Source organism: Odocoileus virginianus, chromosome 3 (assembly GCF_023699985.2).
Source record: "Odocoileus virginianus isolate 20LAN1187 ecotype Illinois chromosome 3, Ovbor_1.2, whole genome shotgun sequence".
Classification (NCBI taxonomy): Eukaryota; Metazoa; Chordata; class Mammalia; order Artiodactyla; family Cervidae; genus Odocoileus; species Odocoileus virginianus.
Genome location: NC_069676.1, coordinates 59288209 through 59309374, shown reverse-complemented (window position 1 = coordinate 59309374; position 21166 = coordinate 59288209). Strand labels below are relative to the sequence as shown.

General features: G+C 45.8%; 1 protein-coding gene across 2 annotated transcripts in view; it reads left to right on the top strand.

Annotated features, from left to right (window-relative positions):
- Window positions 1–21166, top strand: part of GLRA1 (glycine receptor alpha 1) — a 90044-nt gene that overhangs the window by 53588 nt on the left and 15290 nt on the right. For both annotated transcript variants that reach the window (XM_020880917.2, XM_020880916.2), the window contains exons 4-7: window positions 13892–14115; window positions 16841–16923; window positions 18245–18382; window positions 20483–20697. In XM_020880917.2, the coding sequence (XP_020736576.1) occupies window positions 13892–14115; window positions 16841–16923; window positions 18245–18382; window positions 20483–20697 (660 nt within the window). The remainder of the gene's footprint in view (window positions 1–13891; window positions 14116–16840; window positions 16924–18244; window positions 18383–20482; window positions 20698–21166) is intronic.

The window sequence follows — 21166 nt, the reverse complement described above, 5'->3', positions numbered from 1 at the left end:
TCCACGTCGTGGCTGAGCCTTGCATTTCCACGTTGACACATGGTTTCACACTTGCTGTGCAAAGAAGGCATGAAACGGTGGCACACTGGCAAGTCAACGCTTTCCACCAGCAGTGACATCTGCCACCTCTGCTCACATTTCACTCACCAAGGAAAGCCTCGTGGCCCCATCTGAAAAAGACTGTAATCCTCCCATAAGGGGACAGACACCAGACATCTGTGACCAGTAGGGCCCTGCTTTTAAGGAGCTTCCTAGAGAAAGGAAACCAGAGACAAGACCACAGTGTGATGGGTGAGATTGCAGAGGTGCACACAGGACACTGCCGGAACACAGAGAATGGTCACAACCAGCAGCAAAGTTAGGGCATGCTTACTGAGCACGTACGATGTGCCAGGTGCTGTGAAAATGCTATGGTGTGGTTTTGAGTAGCTTTTCTTTTTTTTTTTTTTTGGAGTAGAAGTCTGATCATGAGCCTCTCCATGTTAAAACCTTTCAGGAGAGAAGGGCTTAGTGGAATAACCCAAAGAGAGGGGGTTTAAAAACCGGTGTGTGTGTGTTCAACAGCATTAAAAGAGGAGACAAGTCAACTAAGAAAAGAGAACCATATTCAGTGGATTTGGCAATGGGATGTGAGAGGAGGGAAACATGTATGAAGGTAGGGAATGCAATTCAGGGACATGAAGAAAGCAAAAGACAAAAATATGAGAAGACACTGGGAAGATAATTCTTTCACAAAGCTTGCTGTGGAAAAAGGTGAGGTGGTGGTGGTGTTGGTCATTTATTGAGCACTTTTCTAAAAATCAGGCATCAGTGGTTAGCAAATTATGGAGATTATTTCATATAACCTAAAAATCCCATTTTATAGATAAGGAAACTGAAGCTCAGAGAGGCTTAATTCACCCAAGCTTTTCCAGCCAATAAACGTCCTCACTAGTTACGGGGTAAGAGGAGAGGCTACCATGCCAAACGGAGGAAGGGTCACGGGAAGACATGACCTTGTCCTGGTCTTCTGCACTCATATTTGGATAACAAGTAGGATTTGTGCAGTTCTATCAGAACGGGTATCTCAAAAGGTCTTGGCCATCCATTCAAGATGTATGAAAACAGCTTCCATGTAAGGAGATTAAATGTCCTCATGTCTAACCATAAAAGTTAACACATTGTTTAGGACGCAGTCACTTCTCAATGCCAGCCTGCTTCTGGGATCGATTGACTAAATTGAATCAACTGACTGAATTGAATTGGGATCAGTTGACTGAATGAATTGATTTTGAATCATATAAGATAAAACTTAAGTCCATCTACTTCTTTCCAACTCCGCTGCTGTCAACTCTAGTTTAGCTTGGCACCATCTCTCTCTTGCTTGACTAAAATGGCCTCTTAACTGGCCTCCCTGCCTCCCTTCCTCCCATCCTCACCACTTCCCATAGCACCAAGTAGGAGCCTTTTAAACCCTAAATCAGATCACTGCACTCTGCTTCAAATTCTACAACAGCTTCTTAATCCTTTTACTACATTCTGCTCCTTCTGTCCAGAAAAATATTTGCATGAATGACTCTCATCTTTCAGGTCTCAGCTATCTTTTCAGAGGTCCTTCCCAACTCCCTATCTAAAAATGTCCCCCATTCGAGTCACTGTCGCTTCATGTCCTATTATCTTCAGAGTTATATCTAAAAAGTAACAGTTTGCTTGTTAGTTTGTGATTTTGTTTGCTTTCTTATTGAGAGTGGGGACCCTGTCTCTCTCAATCATCCCTATATTTCCAGTATCCAACACGTTGCCTGAACCAGAGGAGCTCAGTCAATATTTGGGGAGAGAATTAACCTTGAAGTTTCTCCAGTTGAACCCCCATCTGTTGTCCGAATCTCTGCCACAAACATTGTGGTTTCAGCTTGCACACGTCCAGTGATGGGAAGCCCTGCATCTCCCAAGGCAGCCCATTTCATCTTGGGACACCTCTTACATCTCCGTTTGCTCAGGGCTTTCAATCTGATGCTGGGGCCACAGAGAACCAATCTATGCACCTTACAGCCCTTCCAAAAACTGAGGCCAGTCCCCTCACTCCCTCCCCACACCAGGCTCCCTCAGTCATTCTCCCTGGTTCTCAGTCTCTTTGCCTCCAGGGTGCTCTCCCAGTACAGCCAACATATCAATTTCCATCTTGAGCCAAAAGGCCAAGAAATGAACCCAGGCCCGGAGGAATGCTCAGAGAGGAGTGCCCTGGGACCGTGCCCCTCCATACTCTGGGTTAGTGGGCTTCAAAGCATCGTTTTTTAGCAGCGGGTACATACCACAGTTCATTCTTAAGCTGAATCTTTTTTTCCCCCACATCTCTTTTTTTTTTGAAGTATATAGTTGCTTTACAATGTTGTGTTAGGTTCTTCTGTATACCATGCATACATGTATTCCCTCCCTCTTGAGTCTCCCTCTCACCCCCGACCCATTCCACCCCATAGGTCATCATGGAACAAAGAGCTGAGCTATCCAGCAGCCTCCCATTAGCTGTCTGCTTTACACATGGTAGTGTACACATGTCAATACTACTCTCTCAATTTGTCCCACCCTCTCCTTTCCCTGCCTTGTTTACAAGTCCATTCTGTACGTCTGAGTCTCTGTCCCTGCCCTGCAAGTAGGTTCATCAGTACTATTTTTCTAGATTCCATATATATATGTTAATATACAATATTAGTTTTTCTCTTTCTGACTTACTTCATTCTGTGTGACAGATTCTAGGCTCATCCAGACCACTACAAATGACCAAATTCCATTCCTTTTTATGGCTGAGTAATAGTCCATTGTCTATATGTACCACATCTTTATCCATTCATCTGCCAATGGACATTCAGGTTCTTTCCATGTTCTGCCTATTGCAAATACTGCTGCAATGAACACTGAAGAGAACCATATGGTGCAGTGGTAAAGAATCCACCTGTAATGCAGGAGACCTGTGTTCTATCCCCAGGTTAGAAAGATCCCCTGGAGGAAAAATGGCAACTTACTCCAGTATTCTTGCCTGGAGAATCCCATGGACAGAGGAGTCCTGTGGGCTATAGTTCATGGGGATGCAAATAGTCAGACATAATTGAGCAAACTCACATATCTTATGTCTCCTGCATTGGCAGGAGAGTTCTTCCCACTAGCGCCACCTGGGAAGCCCACCTATAGGTGTACCTCATTCTTAATGCTCTACACACCCTCAAATTTAGAAACATTACAATGGTTCATTATTATTACATTCAACACATGACAAAATGATTTTAATCAGTATTTCAGACTTACGGCCTACCTATAAAATTCCACAGTCTGGACATAACATCATTCCATGGTATTTAACCATTCTTCTCTAAACTTATGAAGCTTTCACTACTACAAACAAGTGTCACAGTGAACAGTCTTAGACATGACTATTTGCATGTTTCCTTAGGATATATCACTGAAGTGGAATTACTTTATCAAAGGACCTATTTATCAAGGACTTTTATCAAAGGTCCTATCAAAGGACCTCAGCACTATTGTGACAAATATTATTGCCCAAATCACTTCCAAAGAAGCTTCAATAATTGACTGTCCCCACAACAGTGTTTTTATCCTTGCCAACTCAAGATATCACCAAGCTTTTAAATTTTACCAAATGAGATTTAATGGTATTTCATTGTCATTTTTAATTTTCACTCTAGATTCTTAGTGAATTTGAGTATCTTTGCTTTTTTGTTTGCCTGTTTTTACATAGTGGGCAATTTGAATAAGGGCTTCCCAGTTGGCTCAGTGGTAAAGAATCCACCTGCCAATGCAGGAGACACAGGAGACACAGGTTCGATCCCTGGGTTGGGAAGATCAGTCCCTGGAGAAGTGAATGGCAACCACTCCAGTATTCTTGCCTGAAGAATCCCACGGACAGAGGAGCCTAGTGGGCTACAGTCCACGGGGTCACAGAGTTGGACACAACTGAGCAACTGAGCATGTGCACAATTTGAATCACATTATAAGTTCCCTCTTTTATATGTACCTCCATAACCCGTTTGGAGTTTAGTTTGCTCTAAAGTAGTTGATGATGGTTTAAAACTCTGTTTTTCTCTGATTAGATAATTTTCCAGCATTATTCTTAGTAGCTGTTATTTCTCCACTGATTAGAAATGCTGTATTTAAATGCCATTTCCTCCTCCAGGGGATCTTCCTGACCCAGGGATCAAACCCTCACCCTCACATATAAATATATATATATGTATGTATAACTTCTACATATATACACACAAGTCACACATTTCTTGTCAGGCCAGTTCTGAATATTGTGTGAGGTTGGTTGGCATTGTGGATAAGATTCTTGTTTGTTGCTTTTTCCATCACACTTTCAGTCTGTCTACACAGCCAAGACTAGGTCACTTACACTCTGGAGTCCAGGAAATCCAAGAAAAAGTCTAGTAAATGTCATCCATTTAGACACAGCTCAACACTCCACAAAACCTTGGTAAACTGAAGCCTGAGAGGAAGCCAAGAGGAGAGGCCTCCCATTTGCTTTTAGAGTCTGTTCAAGGCAGAAAACAGGTTATAGCTAGTCTTGGTATGGTCTGCTGGATGGCTGTCTCCAAGACTCCACCAAGGGAGGCGCCACAGTCTTGACTTCACAGCAGCACAGGTCGGCACTCCATCAGGTCAGATTCAGGAAGGCTGATAAATGACAACCAAACCCATGGAAGACTGAAGTGGTAAATAAGACCACCAAGTCATTTTAACTTACTATGGGACTTCCCATTCCTATAACAGCATGCGCGTGTCCTCCATGAAAGCCAATAACAGCATGCTCGTGTCCTCCATGAAAGCCAATAACAGCATGCTCGTGTCCTCCATGAAAGCACTCTCTTACCCCTCTCCCAGGACCAAGAAAGCACATCAAAAGTTGCTTTTGACATACCGAACTGGAGGAAAAGAAGGTTTTGAGGAAATTTCATCGATCTGGGCCAGAGACAGGTCTAAGATGCCATTCGTGTCTCACCACATAGAAACTCTCTTTTCAGGGACTTCCCTGGTGATCCAGTGGTTAAGAACCTGCCTTTCAATGCAGGGGACATGGGTTTGATCCCTGGTCAGGGAGCTGAGATCCCACATGCCTTGGGACAACTAAGCCTGCATACCACTACTACTGAGCCCACATGCCACAACTAGAGAGAAGCCCGTGCACTGTAACAAAAGATTCCACTACTAACACCTGACGCAGCCAAATAAACAAATAAATATTTCTTTAAAAAAAAACAACAACTTTTTAGTGATGAAAAAATTGGTGTTCCCCCAAACAGGGTGACCCCACCCTCCAGATGATGCTAATTTACCAATCACCAAATCCCTGATCCTCAAACTATCCTTTCTTGTGCCACTGAATGAATGTCTTCAATATGTTCATATAATAGTTCTCTAAACAAGACATGATACAATAAATTAGGGTTCCACTGATTAAATTACTAGCAGAGGCCTGTTATAAATCACTGAGATTACACATGGGTCATCGTGATTGGTGCTGAGCCTTGCCGAAGTTCTCTGCTGTGTGTTCATCTCTGCTGTTAGTTTAACTCTCAGAGATCAACTTTATTTCCTATATTTCCAAGTTTTCTAGTGGCACAGCTCACTTTTATGCCCTGTACTGCCAATATTGGGCTTCCCTGGTGGCTCAGTGGTAAAGAAACTGCCTGATAATGCAGGAGACATGGGTTCAATTCCTGGGTCAGGAAGATTTCTTGGAAAAGGAAATGGAAACCCACTACAATATTCTTGCCTGGGAAATGCCATGGACAAAGGAGCCTGGTGTGCTGGCATCCATGGGGTCACAAAGAGTCCGACACAACTTCGCGACTGAACAACTGCGATATTGTCCTCTTTCCTCTTTTCAAGTGACTAGTCACCCTTCAATTTGCATCCTTTGGCAACCAGTTACGAATCCATCTTAGTCACCCTTCAATTTGCATCCTGTGGCAACCAGTTACGAATCCATCTCAGCTTGTATTACAATCCAAAGTTCTCCACCTGATACTGACTATGAGGATATATATGAGCCAACCTGTCACAGGAGCTCAGTGAGGTCCAAGTACAGTATGTCTACTATGCTTCTTTCACCTCCCTATCTAGGAACTTGGTTTCAAAGATAAAAAAAGAAAATAGAGAGGCAGCATGTAATTGTCAAGAGAATATGAAATTGGGAGCCAGACATTCCTGGATTTGTATTCCTGCTCTAGCACCTATAAGCTATGGGACTCTAGGCAAGACACTTAACCTCTGTTTAACCTCTCTGAATTCCAGTTTCCTCCCCTGTGAAATGAGTATAATAATATCCAGTGTTCTAGGTAGATAAAAAGTTTAGAAACACAACACATATAAAGTTCTAGTAAATGTTAGACACCCAATAAAAGTAGCTGCCATTAGCATTTTTATGTAATTATTAAACTCCTGCTGGGCTTTAGTGATCCCCTAAAGACAGACGAAGAGGCTCCGCTCCACTGGTCCAAACCACCTACAGCTCCTCACAACAAATGCAGTCCTGATTGTGTGTGATCCAGACGAGATTCTCCAGGCAGGATAATGACTTAGGAGAGGGAGGAGTAGGCACCTGGGGCCCAAGAGGCAATGTCAGGTATAGGGGCTCTGCCAGCTCTGAACCTGAGCGTAGAGCAGACAAAGGGTCGGACCCAAGGGGCAGACCAGGAACAAGGTAGGAGTATTAGCCTGCTGGACCTGGGGCAGAAGTGTTTAGACCATGCCCTTTTTCAATACTTTCTGCTAATTGTGGGTCTCCACAAACCCACAGGTACATAACAACAGCCAGAGGCAGTCGCTGATGGCACTGAGGTATCACAAAACTGTGGCTCTGGACAAAACTGGGAGATCCTGGGTGGTATGGTCTAGTGGCTAAATGCTCGGGCTCTGGCATTAACATCCTGGGTTCAAATTTCAGCTTTGCCACTTATTACCTGTGTGAATGTCAGGAAAAGCACTTTAACCTCTACGTGCCTTCATTTGTTGTTTAGTCACTCAGTCTTGTCCGACTCTTTTGCGACCCCAAGGACTGTAGCCTGCCAGGCTCCTTTGTCCATGAGATTTCCCAGGCAAGAATACTGGAGTGGGTTGCCATTTTCTTCTCCAGGGAATCTTCCCAACCAGGGATCGAACTCACATCTCCTGCATTGGCAGGCAGATTCTTTACCACTGAGCTACCAGAGAAATCCGTCACTAATTTTAGACAAAGCTTTAAGAATTCCCAGGCTCAATTTATCCATAAAACAGTGTCCTTGTGAGAATTTGGGGAGAGGGTTCATTCAAGCACTTAGCACTGTGCCTGGCACTCAGTCAGGACTCAGTAAACTCTGCACATGCTGGTGAGTCAGCACCACACTCTCGCAGGACTGTGAAGAGACTGGGGCTGACCCTCCTCACCTTTGGGGCAACATCTATGACTCCAGTGCCACAGTGCATCTCGGAGGTCTGGAAAGCTTGAAAATCAGCAGCAGCTCAGAATCAAGCCTGGACCCTTTCCTCTCACTGCCCCTGCTCCCCAGCTCTTAGCAGACAGGTCCAGTTCTCAGGCATCTTATCCCAAACCCAGTCAGAGTGTCTCAGAGTTTCTCTAAGAGAGCAGAGCCTGCCTGATGGCAGATTCACCTTGGTTCTCCTCCTCCTGCCCTCAAAGTTCTACAAGTGGTTAGGAAAAGCAATGGAGTAGGGCAAGATTTCTGTATGAAAGTCTCACGCTGGATTGCTGTGTGGCCCAGGAAAAGTCTCTTTACCTCTCTGGGCCATCTGTAAAATGAAGGAGTTGAGACAGAAGTCTACATGTAATATTTGAGGAAGAAGATGACAGTGATGACAGAGAGCAATAATTCTCTCCTGTGTCCCACTCTCCATCCCTTCTATCTTAGTTTAGCTCCTCCTTCTCTTTCACTGAACTGTCACAATGGCCTCAAAGCAGGTCTCCCCGGACCTGCTTTCTCTCACCTCAACACTTCATGGTCATGCCTGCCACACTGATCTTTCTGAAGTCACACTGTGCTCTTGCTCCGCTGCTTAAAACTTCAGTAGTACCCAACTGGCTACAGAATAAGATCCAAATACTTTTGTTTCATAGTTAAGGATACCCACAGTCTCAAATCAATCCATTCTACAGCCTCAACACAGCAGAGTGATTGAGAGACCGTGCTTTATATAATCAGACAAACCAGATTTCAACCTCAGTATTTACTATGTGAATTTGGACTAAATACTTAATCTTAATGAGCCTTCATCTATAAAATTAAGGTGAAAATACCTATAATGATAGGATTTTCTTAAAGATAAAGTGAGATGCAATTTGTGGCATGCATAGCAAAATGCCTGGTACATAGTAGGTCCTCAATAAGAGAGACATTTTGTTACTTATGCAGCTGATGGTTGAGCTAAACTGAATTGTGTAAATGCCCCTGCCTACACACCTTTGCTTATGCTATTCCTTCCACATGAAATTCCTCTGACACTCCAACTCTACAAACCATAATCCTATATACATCAAGACTGCAGCCCTCGGTCCCTCACATCGGGTCCTGCTCTGCGTCTGTACTCCTCACCCCTGTCCTTCTTCCTCATACCTTACTGGCCTCCTTTCCAGAAGAAATCAAGTATTACTCTTTTTTCAGAACAATATCAGATCTAGAGTTGCTAACTTCAGGAGGATAGAACAACCTGATAGGGGCCATTGCAAATGCTACCTTCTCCCCAAAAATCACTTCCAGATTCACCTGGAAGTAATCTTTTAAACTAAAAGCAATACCTAACAGCTGCTCATCTAATAGCAGCAATATCTAATAGGACCTTTTCTGACCGTTATCACATTCAGTTTTGTACATTAGATTTGTGCGCATTCCTTTCCTGGCTGGCTAGGTAATCTGAGCTCCATGAGGGTGGAAGCCTTCATGCTCATTGTTTTCCTACTGGGCCTCATAAGTGTTTACTGAGTTGCATCTCATTTAGAGAAGAGACATTCATTTGAGAGCAGGAAGACATAAGAATCTGGTTCTTCATTCTCCTCTTGGGTAATGTCTCTGAGTTCTGATTGCAGTGGGCACATATCTTGCCCTCCATGTCCCCTTCCCACGAACACTCTCACCAAGTTTTTAGCACTTTCCCACTAAAGCACCTCAAGCTTCCTATTTCATCACAATTTACAATTTTAGAGGAAGTTACTGGGAGAGGTTAGAGTGTGAAACTAGACATAACAGGGGTGGGGAGAGGGGTGGCACACAGGAAGCCTTCAATAAAAGTTTGCTGAATGACAGACAGATAAATGAACGAGTTAATGCTCTGCCTTGGTCTCACAAGCATGCAAGCTGCCCAGTTTCCAGAAATCAGGCCATCAGGGAATCTCAGAGGCGAGACTGGAGAGTGGATGCTGGAGCCTGCTGAGCCAGAGCTCTGGCAGCCCCTCCCTCTTGGACTTGGAAGATGGGCCACCTTGAGGGTCTGAGGACTAGAAGCCAACTACAGGAGGCAGGACCTGAGATTCTCGGGTGGAGAACTCCAATGCTGCTCCTCCTGCCCATGAACCTGAACATGGACGCCCAGCATGTTGAATACCAACCAACGTGAATGTACGGTCAAGTAAGCGAGACAGCATTTAGCTCTCAGTCGATTACAACAATTACATTGATCACTTCTGAATGGCATTTCCCACTGCTGTTTACCAACCAGGGACGAGAAAATCAATTGATGCAGAGGGGAGGAGCCAGGCCACTGGGAGGAGATGAATTGCACATGGGTGTCAGACAGTCTCCACATCTCTTACCCTCTCTACTTACGCAGCATTTCATAATAAAACCCTACAGTTTTTATTTTGTTTTTCTTCTTTTAGGTAATGTATGTTTATATTTTTTATAATCAACATGCATTACCTCTGTAATAAGAAAACTAAAGTATTTTTAAATATCAGTAATAAAATGCAACTATAATAATGTCCTTCCCTACTTAGAATTCTCTGAAGACTCCACTCACTGCATGCCTCCTCCCACTCCTACCCTGATTCATTCACTTGCTGTTCTTTCCAAGGCATGTGCTCTCGTTTTGCTTCCAGGCCATCACGGGGGCAGTTCCAACTGCCCTAAACACTTTTCCTTTTCGACTCTGCCATACTTGGTCTCACTTTAAATATCACATCTTCCCGGCACCTTCCCTGACCCCCACATCCAAACCTAGATGGAGAGCATGAACTCCGTATCTCCCAGTGACCTGTTTTAAGCCTCAGCAGAGCCCTGTCTCTGTGTGGTGTAAGCACCACACGATAGGCTCTGGGACACCATACACATGTCTTTCTTGTTCTCAATGAATTTTCAAGTTACTAGAACAGTGCCTGGCACTTAGACACTCAGTTAAATGTCACCGGAAAAAATAAAAGTAATAATCATTACCCATGACATTTGGAAGGGTTCTTGGAGACCATCTAGGAGCTCCTCTAATGGCTCAGAGGGTAAAGACTCTGCCTACAATGCAGGAGACCTGGGTTTGTTTCTTGGGTCAGGAAGATCCCCTGGAGGAGGCAATGGCAACCCACTCCTGTATTCTTGCCTGAAGAAATCCATAGACAGAGGAGCCTGGTGGGCTACAGTCCATGGGGTCACGAAGACTCAGACATGACTGACTGACCTTCACTCACTCACTCACTTAGAGACCACGTAGCCTAACTTCTTTTGTGAGTGGCTGTATCACACAGCTTGAGAGATCTTAGTTTCTCAACCAGGGATTGAACCCAGGCCACGGTAGTAAGAGTGTGAAATCTAAACCACTGGACTGTCAGGAAATCCCCTCCTAACTCCTTCTAACAGCAGGGCCCAGAGAAGTAAATCCAGGTTCTAATCCCAGGTCTTCTGTGAACTGTTGTGTGACCTTAGAAAAGAGTCTCAGTCTCTCCAGCCATAAAATGTGGAAAGCTCTTCATACTCCAACTTTTTCTAGCTATGTTCCTTCTCCTTCCCCGCCAGGTACACAGACAGGGTGGGTAGGTAGGATAGTACAAGAGAATTACAAGGTCAGGTCTGTTATCTCTACTTGTTTGCCATCAAGTTAAGGAGATAAGACACAGGGAGGAAGTGCTAAATTAAACATTTCTGGTGATTTGGTTTTACCAGAAGATCAGAAAAGGAAGACATTAGGAAAGTCTGTGGGCATTAAGGCCCCTACAAGAGATAAGGCTTAGGCTAAGCAGGCTGTAGGGATGAGAGAAAACAGTCTCCAGCAAAGAACTGGCCATCCACTGCCAGGGGACATAATCAACAAGTTCTCACTAGGAGGTTAGACTGATGTGGATTCAGACTCCAGCTTTGCCGCTAACTAGGCTTCGCCGGTGACTCAGACAGTAAAAAAAAAAAAAATCTGCCTTCAATGCAGGAGACGTGGGTTTGACCCCTGGGTTGGGAAGATTCCCTGGAGAAGGGCATGGCTACCCACTCCAGTATTCTTGCCTGGAGAACCCCATGGACAGAGGAGCCTGGCGGGCTGCAGTCCATGGGGTTGCAGTCAGACATCACTGAGCAACTAACACGTTCACTTTCACACTTTCTGCTGCTTGCTAGCTATGGGCCTTGGGCAAGCCTCTCAACCTTTCCAAACCTCAGTTTCCTTAAACTCACTGTGAGAATCTGAACATCTAGCTTGCAGGGGTTTTGTAAGGATTGAATGTATGTGACAGTATCTAGAACAGTGCCTGGTGCTTAACAGGCCATTTTAAATGCCACTTTATTTTCCTCCTTCCAGCCACATAAACCATTTGACATGTCACTGGCAAGAACATCAGAAGTGCAGCTGGGGTTTGGGGACTTGAAGGCTTTTTCTGTCCAACCATTCATAGTCTGTGTACTCTGACATGACTTGCCCAGTGTCTCATCTCTCTCTGTCACACACACACATGCATGCACACACATACACACTTCATGTAAAATCCACAGGACAAAAAGAGGCCATTTCTAATCCCTGATCAGATGGAACCAGATTGGGAGCTATCTATTACCGTCAGTAGGAAAAACAAAGCATCAACTTCCAGTCTGGTCTGAAGTTTTCCTTCCACCCTGGGACTTATAAGATATGAAATTATGAGACAAAATGCCATTTTCTATGGGCCTGGAGGGAGAGGCTTCAATTAAATTATAGAACAATCCTATAAAATACCTTGGAACATTTTATGAAGCTGTTGATATTTCTATAGACGTACAGAATGAGGCATGAGCTGAGGGGGAAGTGGCGGAGTGAAGGTGAGGACGGGGAGAAGGGCTGTTTGCTTCAGTTCGTTGGTGCTGATGACAGACCAAGAGTGATTAGGATTTAGAGGCAGCCCCCCCAAAGGAAAACAGAGCATAACCTCCCTTATCCTGCACCTTCAGAGAAAAAGCAATAGCAGGTGCTCATGAGTGCTTAGCAAGAGATTATTACTTGAAGGAGAACATTTAACGTTGGACTTGAACTGAGGTTATAATATTCTAGGGAACTATAAACCCTCTTGGGAATCCAATAGAGAGAGCTAGACACTTCTTCATAGGACAACACAAATATACCCTAATTTCTACTTGTGGCGGAATATTCATGGGCTGCAAGTTTACAATGCCTGTCTAACAAAATTTATAACTTTTCTTAATGGAAACATTTCTTAACTTCATTACTGAATTTCTCACCATGGAGACCTATCCATGCCATGAATTGCTTCTCAGGATGTGAATACAAACTAAATGGATTCTTTAAGTTCCTCTAGGATCCAACAAACAAATCCTCAGCTAGTAGTCAAGGCACCCAGGCTCCAAAATGGGCTCTGCCTTGCCTTTTCAGAGAGACACTGGCCAGTCTCAATTCTTTTTTGATTTCAGTTTCCCCATCTGGAGAAAAATAAAGATGGAGAAGTGGGTAGTTTTGACTAAAACAGCAGTTTCTAACGTACATTCTGTAGAAGACAAGTAGCATGCACAACATAAGAGTTCTATGGCCAAAACGAACCAGGGAAATACTGAATAGTCTATTCCCTACTATTCTGAATAGTCTATATACAACTCCTTAGTATATTAAGGTCTCTGAGAAGTCCTGCAATAAAGAAATCTGTTATATTTGGTTTAATCAAACATTTCCCTACTTGGTTTGATTGTAGCCTTTTTTTCAGCAGAGTAACTACACTACAGTCCCATCAGAGAGCATTTAACTAGCACTGGGTTTAAAACTCAGTAAGGTGTGTCATCTATTACTCCTCCCCAAACAAACAAATCGACACATGTTATAGAAGGTAATGGAAGGTGGGTACTAAAACACAGTGGTATGAATTCTAAGACCAGCAGAACACTATAAAATTCCTCCCCCCAATCTTTCTTCACTTCTTGGGAATTGGGCAAAATAGTGTGACTACTCAGGCATTAGCTTTTAGTCTTTCTGTTCTTTCAATCTGTCTAGAATAGTGACTCTCAAAGCTTAGTGGTCATGAGAATTACTGCACTGATGGGGTTGATAATCAAAGGGGGACTTTAACTTTATCTGTGATGTATTATTTCTCTTATATAACAAAAACTGATGCAAACATGACAAAATGTTAACAGGACGAAAACAGGTTAAGGTTAGTATGGATTTCCCTTTTTTTTTTTTTTTTAGTTTTTCAAAAGAAAAATATCTAAATAATATCAGTTCAGAGTTGAATATACTTAATAGGGCATCCAGAGAATTTTCCGGGATAATTATGACTCCCCTGATTTTTGCCTGATGCACAGACTTGACGCCTCACCCCCACATGAGATGCAGCTGCCCTCTGATAACACCCTCCAGAATGGGCTTTGGGGAGCATTGACCGGAAGCACCCAGGCCCTCCACCATGTGACAATCCAGGGCCTAACTCTGAGTCCGCCTCCTTATCTCCCGGCTGTAGGACTACAGGGTCAACATCTTCCTGCGGCAGCAGTGGAATGACCCCCGGCTGGCCTACAATGAATACCCCGATGACTCTCTGGACTTGGACCCATCCATGTTGGACTCCATCTGGAAGCCTGACCTGTTCTTCGCCAATGAGAAGGGGGCCCATTTCCATGAGATCACCACGGACAACAAACTGCTGAGGATCTCCCGGAACGGAAATGTCCTCTACAGTATCAGGTGGGTTCTGTCAGGCTCATCACCCCCTGCATCCTCAGAACATGTCTTCTGGGAGCAGACACCAAGAGGAGGGCCGAGCAGAGGTGAGCGGGCCCTGACAACCCAATGCCTTTGCAGAATAGGCAGAGCCTGCCCTGCCGCTTACACTCAGCAAGAAAGAATCAAACACCATGGGAGCTTCTAGAAGTCCGTGGTTCATTATAACCAGGGGGGCACCAAGGAAGCAGCCTAGAGAGGGAGGGTTAAAGCGAGACCCCCAAGCTTCACCAGCATTTCAATAAAACAAGATGGGAAAAGAGTATTCAAAGTCGATGCCCACCCCAGGAAAGTTTGGTTACTCAAGATAAATAAGTTCCAAGAGTTGCTGTATATCAGTGTGCCTGTATACAGCAATACTGGACTGAACACTAAAACATGTATTAAGAGGGTAGATCTCATACATTTTTTTAATGTAATTTTTTACATAATTTTTAAAAAATAGCAGGAGTAAAGGCACGAAGTCTAAAAAAAACCACAGCAACTTCAACATAAACGGCCTGCCAGGTGGACAGTGCTGCTCACAGGTATAAACCAGGGATGCTCCGTCCTGATTATAAAGACTTTCTACCCTCTATTCCTTGTATTGACTTTAAAAACCTGGGACTCTCTTTCCAGGTTGGGAGGTATCCTACAGATACCTGAAGGTTTGAGGGTCAAACCTTCAGAATTTTCTGCCACACTCTGCACCCCCATCCCACCTGATTTCCAGTCTCCAAGGCATGGAGGGAAGAACCAATGTCCATGTAATATTCTTACTATGCATCATTCCCTGAGAATTTACCCACTAGGCTGGGACTTTCTATGTATGATTTCTAATCCTCCCAACAACTCTATGAAGCAGGTTTTGTTATACTTATTTTGCAGATTAGACATGTGAGGATCTGAAAGTTTCAGCAACTTGCCAGAGTTCCCACAACTATTTAGTAGCAGAATCTAGATTCTACTATGTTAGTGTGGATCTAATGTCCACTCTGAGCCTAGAAAAACATTCAACAGGCACTCAAATATTGGATGAACATCTTTCTATTTCAAAGAACTTAAAGGAGCACTGGTCCTGAATGCCTCCCCGTCCCCACCAGTTCCTCAAGGGAATATATCTTTTTAATTCTATTAGGAGACGAGCTTTAAGTGTTCTGGCCCATAGGAGAGGCCACACAGGTCCTAATCCCCAAGTGTGACTTGACTCAAAGTCTCCAGAGAGCAGTCAGGGTAGGAGGGGAGGGGGCTCAAGGACCTCGGAGGGAAAGGAGGCACTGCAGGAGGGCAGACTGGGAGGAATCAGGGGCCAGCATGGCCTTGCTCACTTGCTGCCCACCCCACCCCATACACATCCAGACTGGAAGAGTGACAGGCTCATGAAGGCCACCAAGGCCCTGCTGGCTAGGGATTTGCTGCAGCCAGGCTAGTTTCACATCTCCGGGAAGCTAAGCCCCAGTGCAGCATGACAGAAGGACAAATCAGCAGAAAGTGATGTTCCAAGGTCATTCAACTTCAGGAAATTAACCCAGTGTGACAGTTGCCCCACTTTAGAGCTTTTATCTGCAGAAATTCAACTGCGTGCCCTTTCCCTTCCCCCTTCTCCTCCCACTCCCTCTTTTCCCTCTTCTTTCCCTCCATCAGTTCTGCCTTGTGCTTAAAGGGCCCACATCCACACGCATGGGTAAAAGCTGGAGGGGGGCGTTCACCCAGGGCTGTGTGCCTCACCATGTGGGGCCAAGGTGCCAGCAGCTAAGCCCCACATGACCACCAGTTAGGGGTCTTTGGGCATTGAGGTTGGCTTTTCAGGACAGCAGTGCTAGAAAGCCCGTCAGCAAATACATGAGTTCAAAATCCAAAGGCCAGGAGCAACAGTTTTGAATCCTGGCTGAGCCATCAGCTTGCTGTGTGAACTGACATGTGCCCCTCCCTAGCCTCCCCTGCACCCCGGTTTTCTCACCTGTCAAATGCGGGAGTTGGCCTGCAGACTGATGTCTGTTTGGCCTCCACTGGTCTTTCTTCTCCATTCCCTGCAGCAGGGGCTCGGGAGTTGGCAGAGCCCTTCAAGTTGAAGCCTTGCATCTCAGCTGAGCTGCAGACCTTGGATTCTGCTAAGGGGACTCCCTATGCTTGAGACTGCAGCCTCTGCCAGGGTTGAACAACCCAAAATCAACAGCTAGCCCCAAAAGCCTGGGGCAACCACCACTTCCCAGCTGAGCCCAACAGGAGCCCGCAGATGGGAATCAGCTGTGTTTGGACACTGAGCAGGCAGGGGGCCTCTTGGAAATCACCTTTGATGAGTGTGTGAAGGGAGGAGCCAAGAGCCACCTACACACCTGCTCCAGATGCACCTGGGGATGCCTAAGGCCTGGTAGTGCTCAGTTTAAAAGTCAGGCTCTGTCCATACCCAAGAGCTCTGCAGAAGAGTAAGGATGCGGGCCTCCAGGCCTCAGGCAACTTGCTAAAGGCAGGTTTCTAGAAGCCAGACAGACACCAAAGAAGCCCAGAAGTTCCACTGACTCTGTGTGACTGGAGGCAACCTCCTTTCTCTCTCTGATGTGGAAACATGCCTATATTACTTCAATAAACACTTATTTCCCTGACCTCCTCGCCCTCTCCTAGATAACTAATTTGCTGGTAGTAACTAGCATGGAGCCACAGCTTCCCTGGTCTGTGGATCCAGCATCATTCCACTGCTTTCTCTTCCCAGAATCACCCTGACATTGGCCTGCCCCATGGACTTGAAGAATTTCCCCATGGATGTCCAGACGTGCATTATGCAACTGGAAAGCTGTGAGTCCCTTGCATGAGGCCTCTATTAAAAAAAAAAAATCAGATCTCCTTTACCCATGGGACCAGCAGAAATCTCCACACACCTGCTCCTAACCCCTGGACCCCAGGAGATTACTGTGCTATATGATGTATTTAGTTGCTCAGTCGTGTCTAGCTCTTTGCAACCCCATGGACTGTAGCCCACCAGGCCCCTCTGTCCATGGAAATTCTCCAGGCAAGAATACAGGAGTGGGTTGCCATACTGTAACAGTCCAAAATACCAGATGAAGGGCTTTGCTCTTGGAAAGTGCATTAGAAATGTAACTTTCCTTACACTGTCTGACTCTGGAGCCAGCAGCATTCTTCAAAGAGGCATTATTTCATGTCCTCTGTGAACATGCTCACCAGGAATAGAGAAGTAATAGCTTAAATAAGTCAGAGTCCTTAAACTCCCAGAGTTTCTCACTCCAGCAGGGGAGAGAGATGTCTGTCCACACAAATAATTCTAATGCAGAGTAGCAAGTGGTAAGTGTGTGGTTAGATGTGCAAAATGCTGTGACCTCAAGGCAGAAAGGGCACTTCCTTCTGATTGGGAAGGAGACAGGATACAGAGAAGGCTTTATGGAGGAGATCACAGGTGAACCAAGATTTTAACCAATGGGGTAGCTCACTTACTTGATTGGAAACACAGAAACCAATCTGATGAATTTAAAGACTGGAATTAAGTGGAAGGGCATAGGGGTTCAAACTCCTCACAGATTTGAAGGAGAAGCTACAGTATAAGAACCAGGGAAGAGCATTTAGGCCACAGGAACTAACAGACCATTCCCTGGAGCACCACCTCCGAGGAGAGTCAGCACCAGCCAGCTCCCAACTTGCTGTCACTTGACTCAAGAGTCAAGGTTCTGGGGCAGAGAGTCTGATTGGCCTAAATGAGTCACCATCTCAGACCTTGTCCCCCAACTGATAGCCCCACCATGACAGCAATCCATACAGTTATTCCCAGGGGCTGGGGGGGACGTGCTTGCAAGGATGGTGCACAGGCAAAAAATAGCAAGGGTCAGCTGAACTTGACAACAGAACTGAGAGCTGGGATGCTAAGGTGGGATGCTGGGAGGAGCAAGAGAGATAACAGGGTTGTGACGTAAACACAAGCAATTAAACCAGCTTTAACCTCCCATGGGAGGAGGCAGGTAGGAAATAAAGCAATGAACTCATATAGTCTCATGAGTTCCGTTGAAGGTCTGATGCCTCTTCACCCCTAACCCTAAACACCCCTGACTTCAATAAGATTCAAATAAGAGCTTCCAGGTGGTGACTTCTTCTTCTGATCCCATCCCAGTTGGATACACCATGAATGACCTCATCTTTGAGTGGCAGGAGCAGGGGGCTGTGCAGGTGGCAGACGGACTAACCCTACCCCAGTTTATCCTGAAAGAGGAGAAGGACTTGAGATACTGCACCAAGCATTATAACACAGGTAGGTACAAGGGGCCACCCTCCTCAGGTCCCACCCTACTGCAGCCAGGGCCAGAGGTCATCGCAAACAGTCATGCCATCACTGTTTCAGTGGGTCTTGTGAGGTACCCATGGTGGGTCTAGTTCTGTATTTACTATCCAGGGGTTAAGGGAATGTCCCTTGAAGCCAAAAGTGGCTCCCACAGTTTCTTCTTGAAGTCCTGGGGCAAATAACTTGAGCTTGGACCACGGCTCACGATAAGGGCAACTTGGAGATACAGTCTTTCTTCCAGGTAGCAGTGTGCTCAGCTCCGGATAGAACCTAAGGCAGAAGGGAGAGCTGGCAGTGGGAGGACATCTAGCAGTGTCACAGAGGGGCTGGCATTTCTCAGAGGGCAAGAGCAGACGATGTTCCCACTAGATCTCGGGAGGGAGCTGCGAGCCGGTGCTGAGGACTAGTAAGCAGTGACGTTGGAAAGGGTCCCCTAGGGTGTGAGCTATGAGGGGAGAGGGGAGAAGCCCACTCTCTATCTCAGCTCTCTACCTTCCACACCTAGCCCAGGCTTTGCAGGAAGATTGAACACAGTAATGAACTGCGGCGGGACCAAGATTGGCTTTGCCTGCCCTGTTTCAGGTGGGGAAGGAGCTTATGGCACATTGCGGACAAAAGGCAGCCAGTCAATATGCCCGCTGTGTGTGGGGGGCAGGGGGCCTGCTGTATGAATGCAGCCCAGTGAAGTGGAGGCACATGATAGGCTGTGACAGGGGCCAAGGAGAGGAGGAGGAGAGGGCGAGGAGTTGAGGGAAACCACTGTGCGTTCTGATGCAAGTGGAAGGCCCAGAAAAAAAGCAGGCAGCCTGGGTTCTGCTCTGTTTAGGACAAGTATCCCTTTCCAGTGACCTCGGAGATAGATATCCTAGAAACTTCAAAAATACTCTCTTCTTTCCTGGGAAGCTGAGACTCAGAGAGAGAGCAGGCCAGTCATCTCTCAGTCTCCAAAGGAATTTGGTTCCAGGCCCCCCAAATTACCAATATCCGGAGATGCTCAAGGCCATGGTCAGCCCTCCTCACTGGAGGACGCAGGGCCTATGGGTCCGGAGAGTCAGTGAGTCCCCAGGTATCAAATAATCACAGCCAACTCTCATACACCGCAGCGCTTTTCTCATTCATTATCTCAGTGGCCCTTCATTACCCACATTTAAGTAAGAGCTGAGTTCCGGGTTAGTTCTGTGGATTCAGTGAGAAAAGGCTGGCAAGGCCCTGACCACACGGAAGGTGCAGTCCAGGGAACTGTACAAAATTCCCCTGGCAACTGTATGTAAGTGGACTGGAGCTGAGACCCCACCAGGGGACGGCCCAGCCCAGTTCAAGGGACACACAGACTGGGAGATGAGCTGTCCACAGGCTGGTGCAGAGGACAGCGAAAGAAAGAGAGAGGTTGATTTGCCTTCTCAGTGTACTGATTTAAAGGATCTGATGCTCACGTGAACAGAGCTGAAGGGACATGGGGAAAAAAGAGGCGCTCTGCCTGGGGGAGATGTCACCATTAAACTGCCATACAGAAGAGGCAGGATTCCTTGGCAGGTTGTGGGGTGGAAGAAGAGCATTCCAGGCAAAGGGATTACCAGGCTCAAAAACTCAGAAGTGTGAATGTTCAGAGGATGTTCAAGGCAAGGGCTAGAGTGTAGGGATCATGGGTGAGGTGAAGAACGAAGGGAAATGGGGTGGAAACAGGCTGCACTGTGAAGGGCAAGACTACAGAGGCTGAACTTCTCCTGCAGGTATCAAATAATCACATGATGAGGCTGATGGAGAATGACATTCTGAGCACTTATGGTTTGTGAGGGCTGTGCTAAGGTCTTTACTCATTTTACCATCTCATTTACCATGGCAGTAAACATGAGTAGCCATGTGAGGTTGGTATTATTATTATTTATCATCATCATGATCATCCCCGATTTACCATAGATGAATAAACTGAGACACAGAAAGATTCAAACGCTCCCCCAAGGACACGGCTAGTGTGAGGCTGGACCAGGATTCCAGCCGAGGCTGTTCTGACCTCAGAGCCTTGTTCCTATCCACTAGGCCACTTTGCCTTCCCACTCTAATTTCCTGCAGGCAAATTCACCTGCATTGAAGCCCGGTTCCACCTGGAGCGACAGATGGGCTACTACCTGATCCAGATGTACATCCCCAGCCTGCTCATTGTCATCCTCTCATGGATTTCCTTCTGGATCAACATGGATGCTGCCCCTGCCCGTGTGGGCCTGGGCATCACCACTGTGCTCACCATGACCACCCAGAGCTCTGGCTCTCGAGCATCCCTGCCCAAGGTAAGTCCAACTGCCCAAGAGCACAGAACATCCGGACAGACCTGGAGGACACAGGTCTCCCTTCCCTGCCTGAGATCAGGCATGCACAAGGAATTAGGCACTATGTCTTGATCCTCTAAACTCAGCAGGATCTAGCATTCAGATCCACAGAGACCTTTCCTCCAGAACATTTCCTGTATAGAACATCATGTTCTATACAGTTGCCAGATAACCACATTTTGTTCCATTCTCCACCAACACTAGACACATATTCTGCTTCATCAGCTATTAACACTCAACTCCACTTCCTTCAGCCGCTTCACAGTAGTGCTAAAGACAACGTTCCACTCCTTTCACCATCAATGGCACTTTGTGTCTGGGGTCTTCAAGACCACAACATGTACAAAGATTCATAGGACTCAGAGACTCAACAAATGGTTGAACTCACAGCTAAGATTCCTTAGAGTGATTAGGATACACATTATCCTTA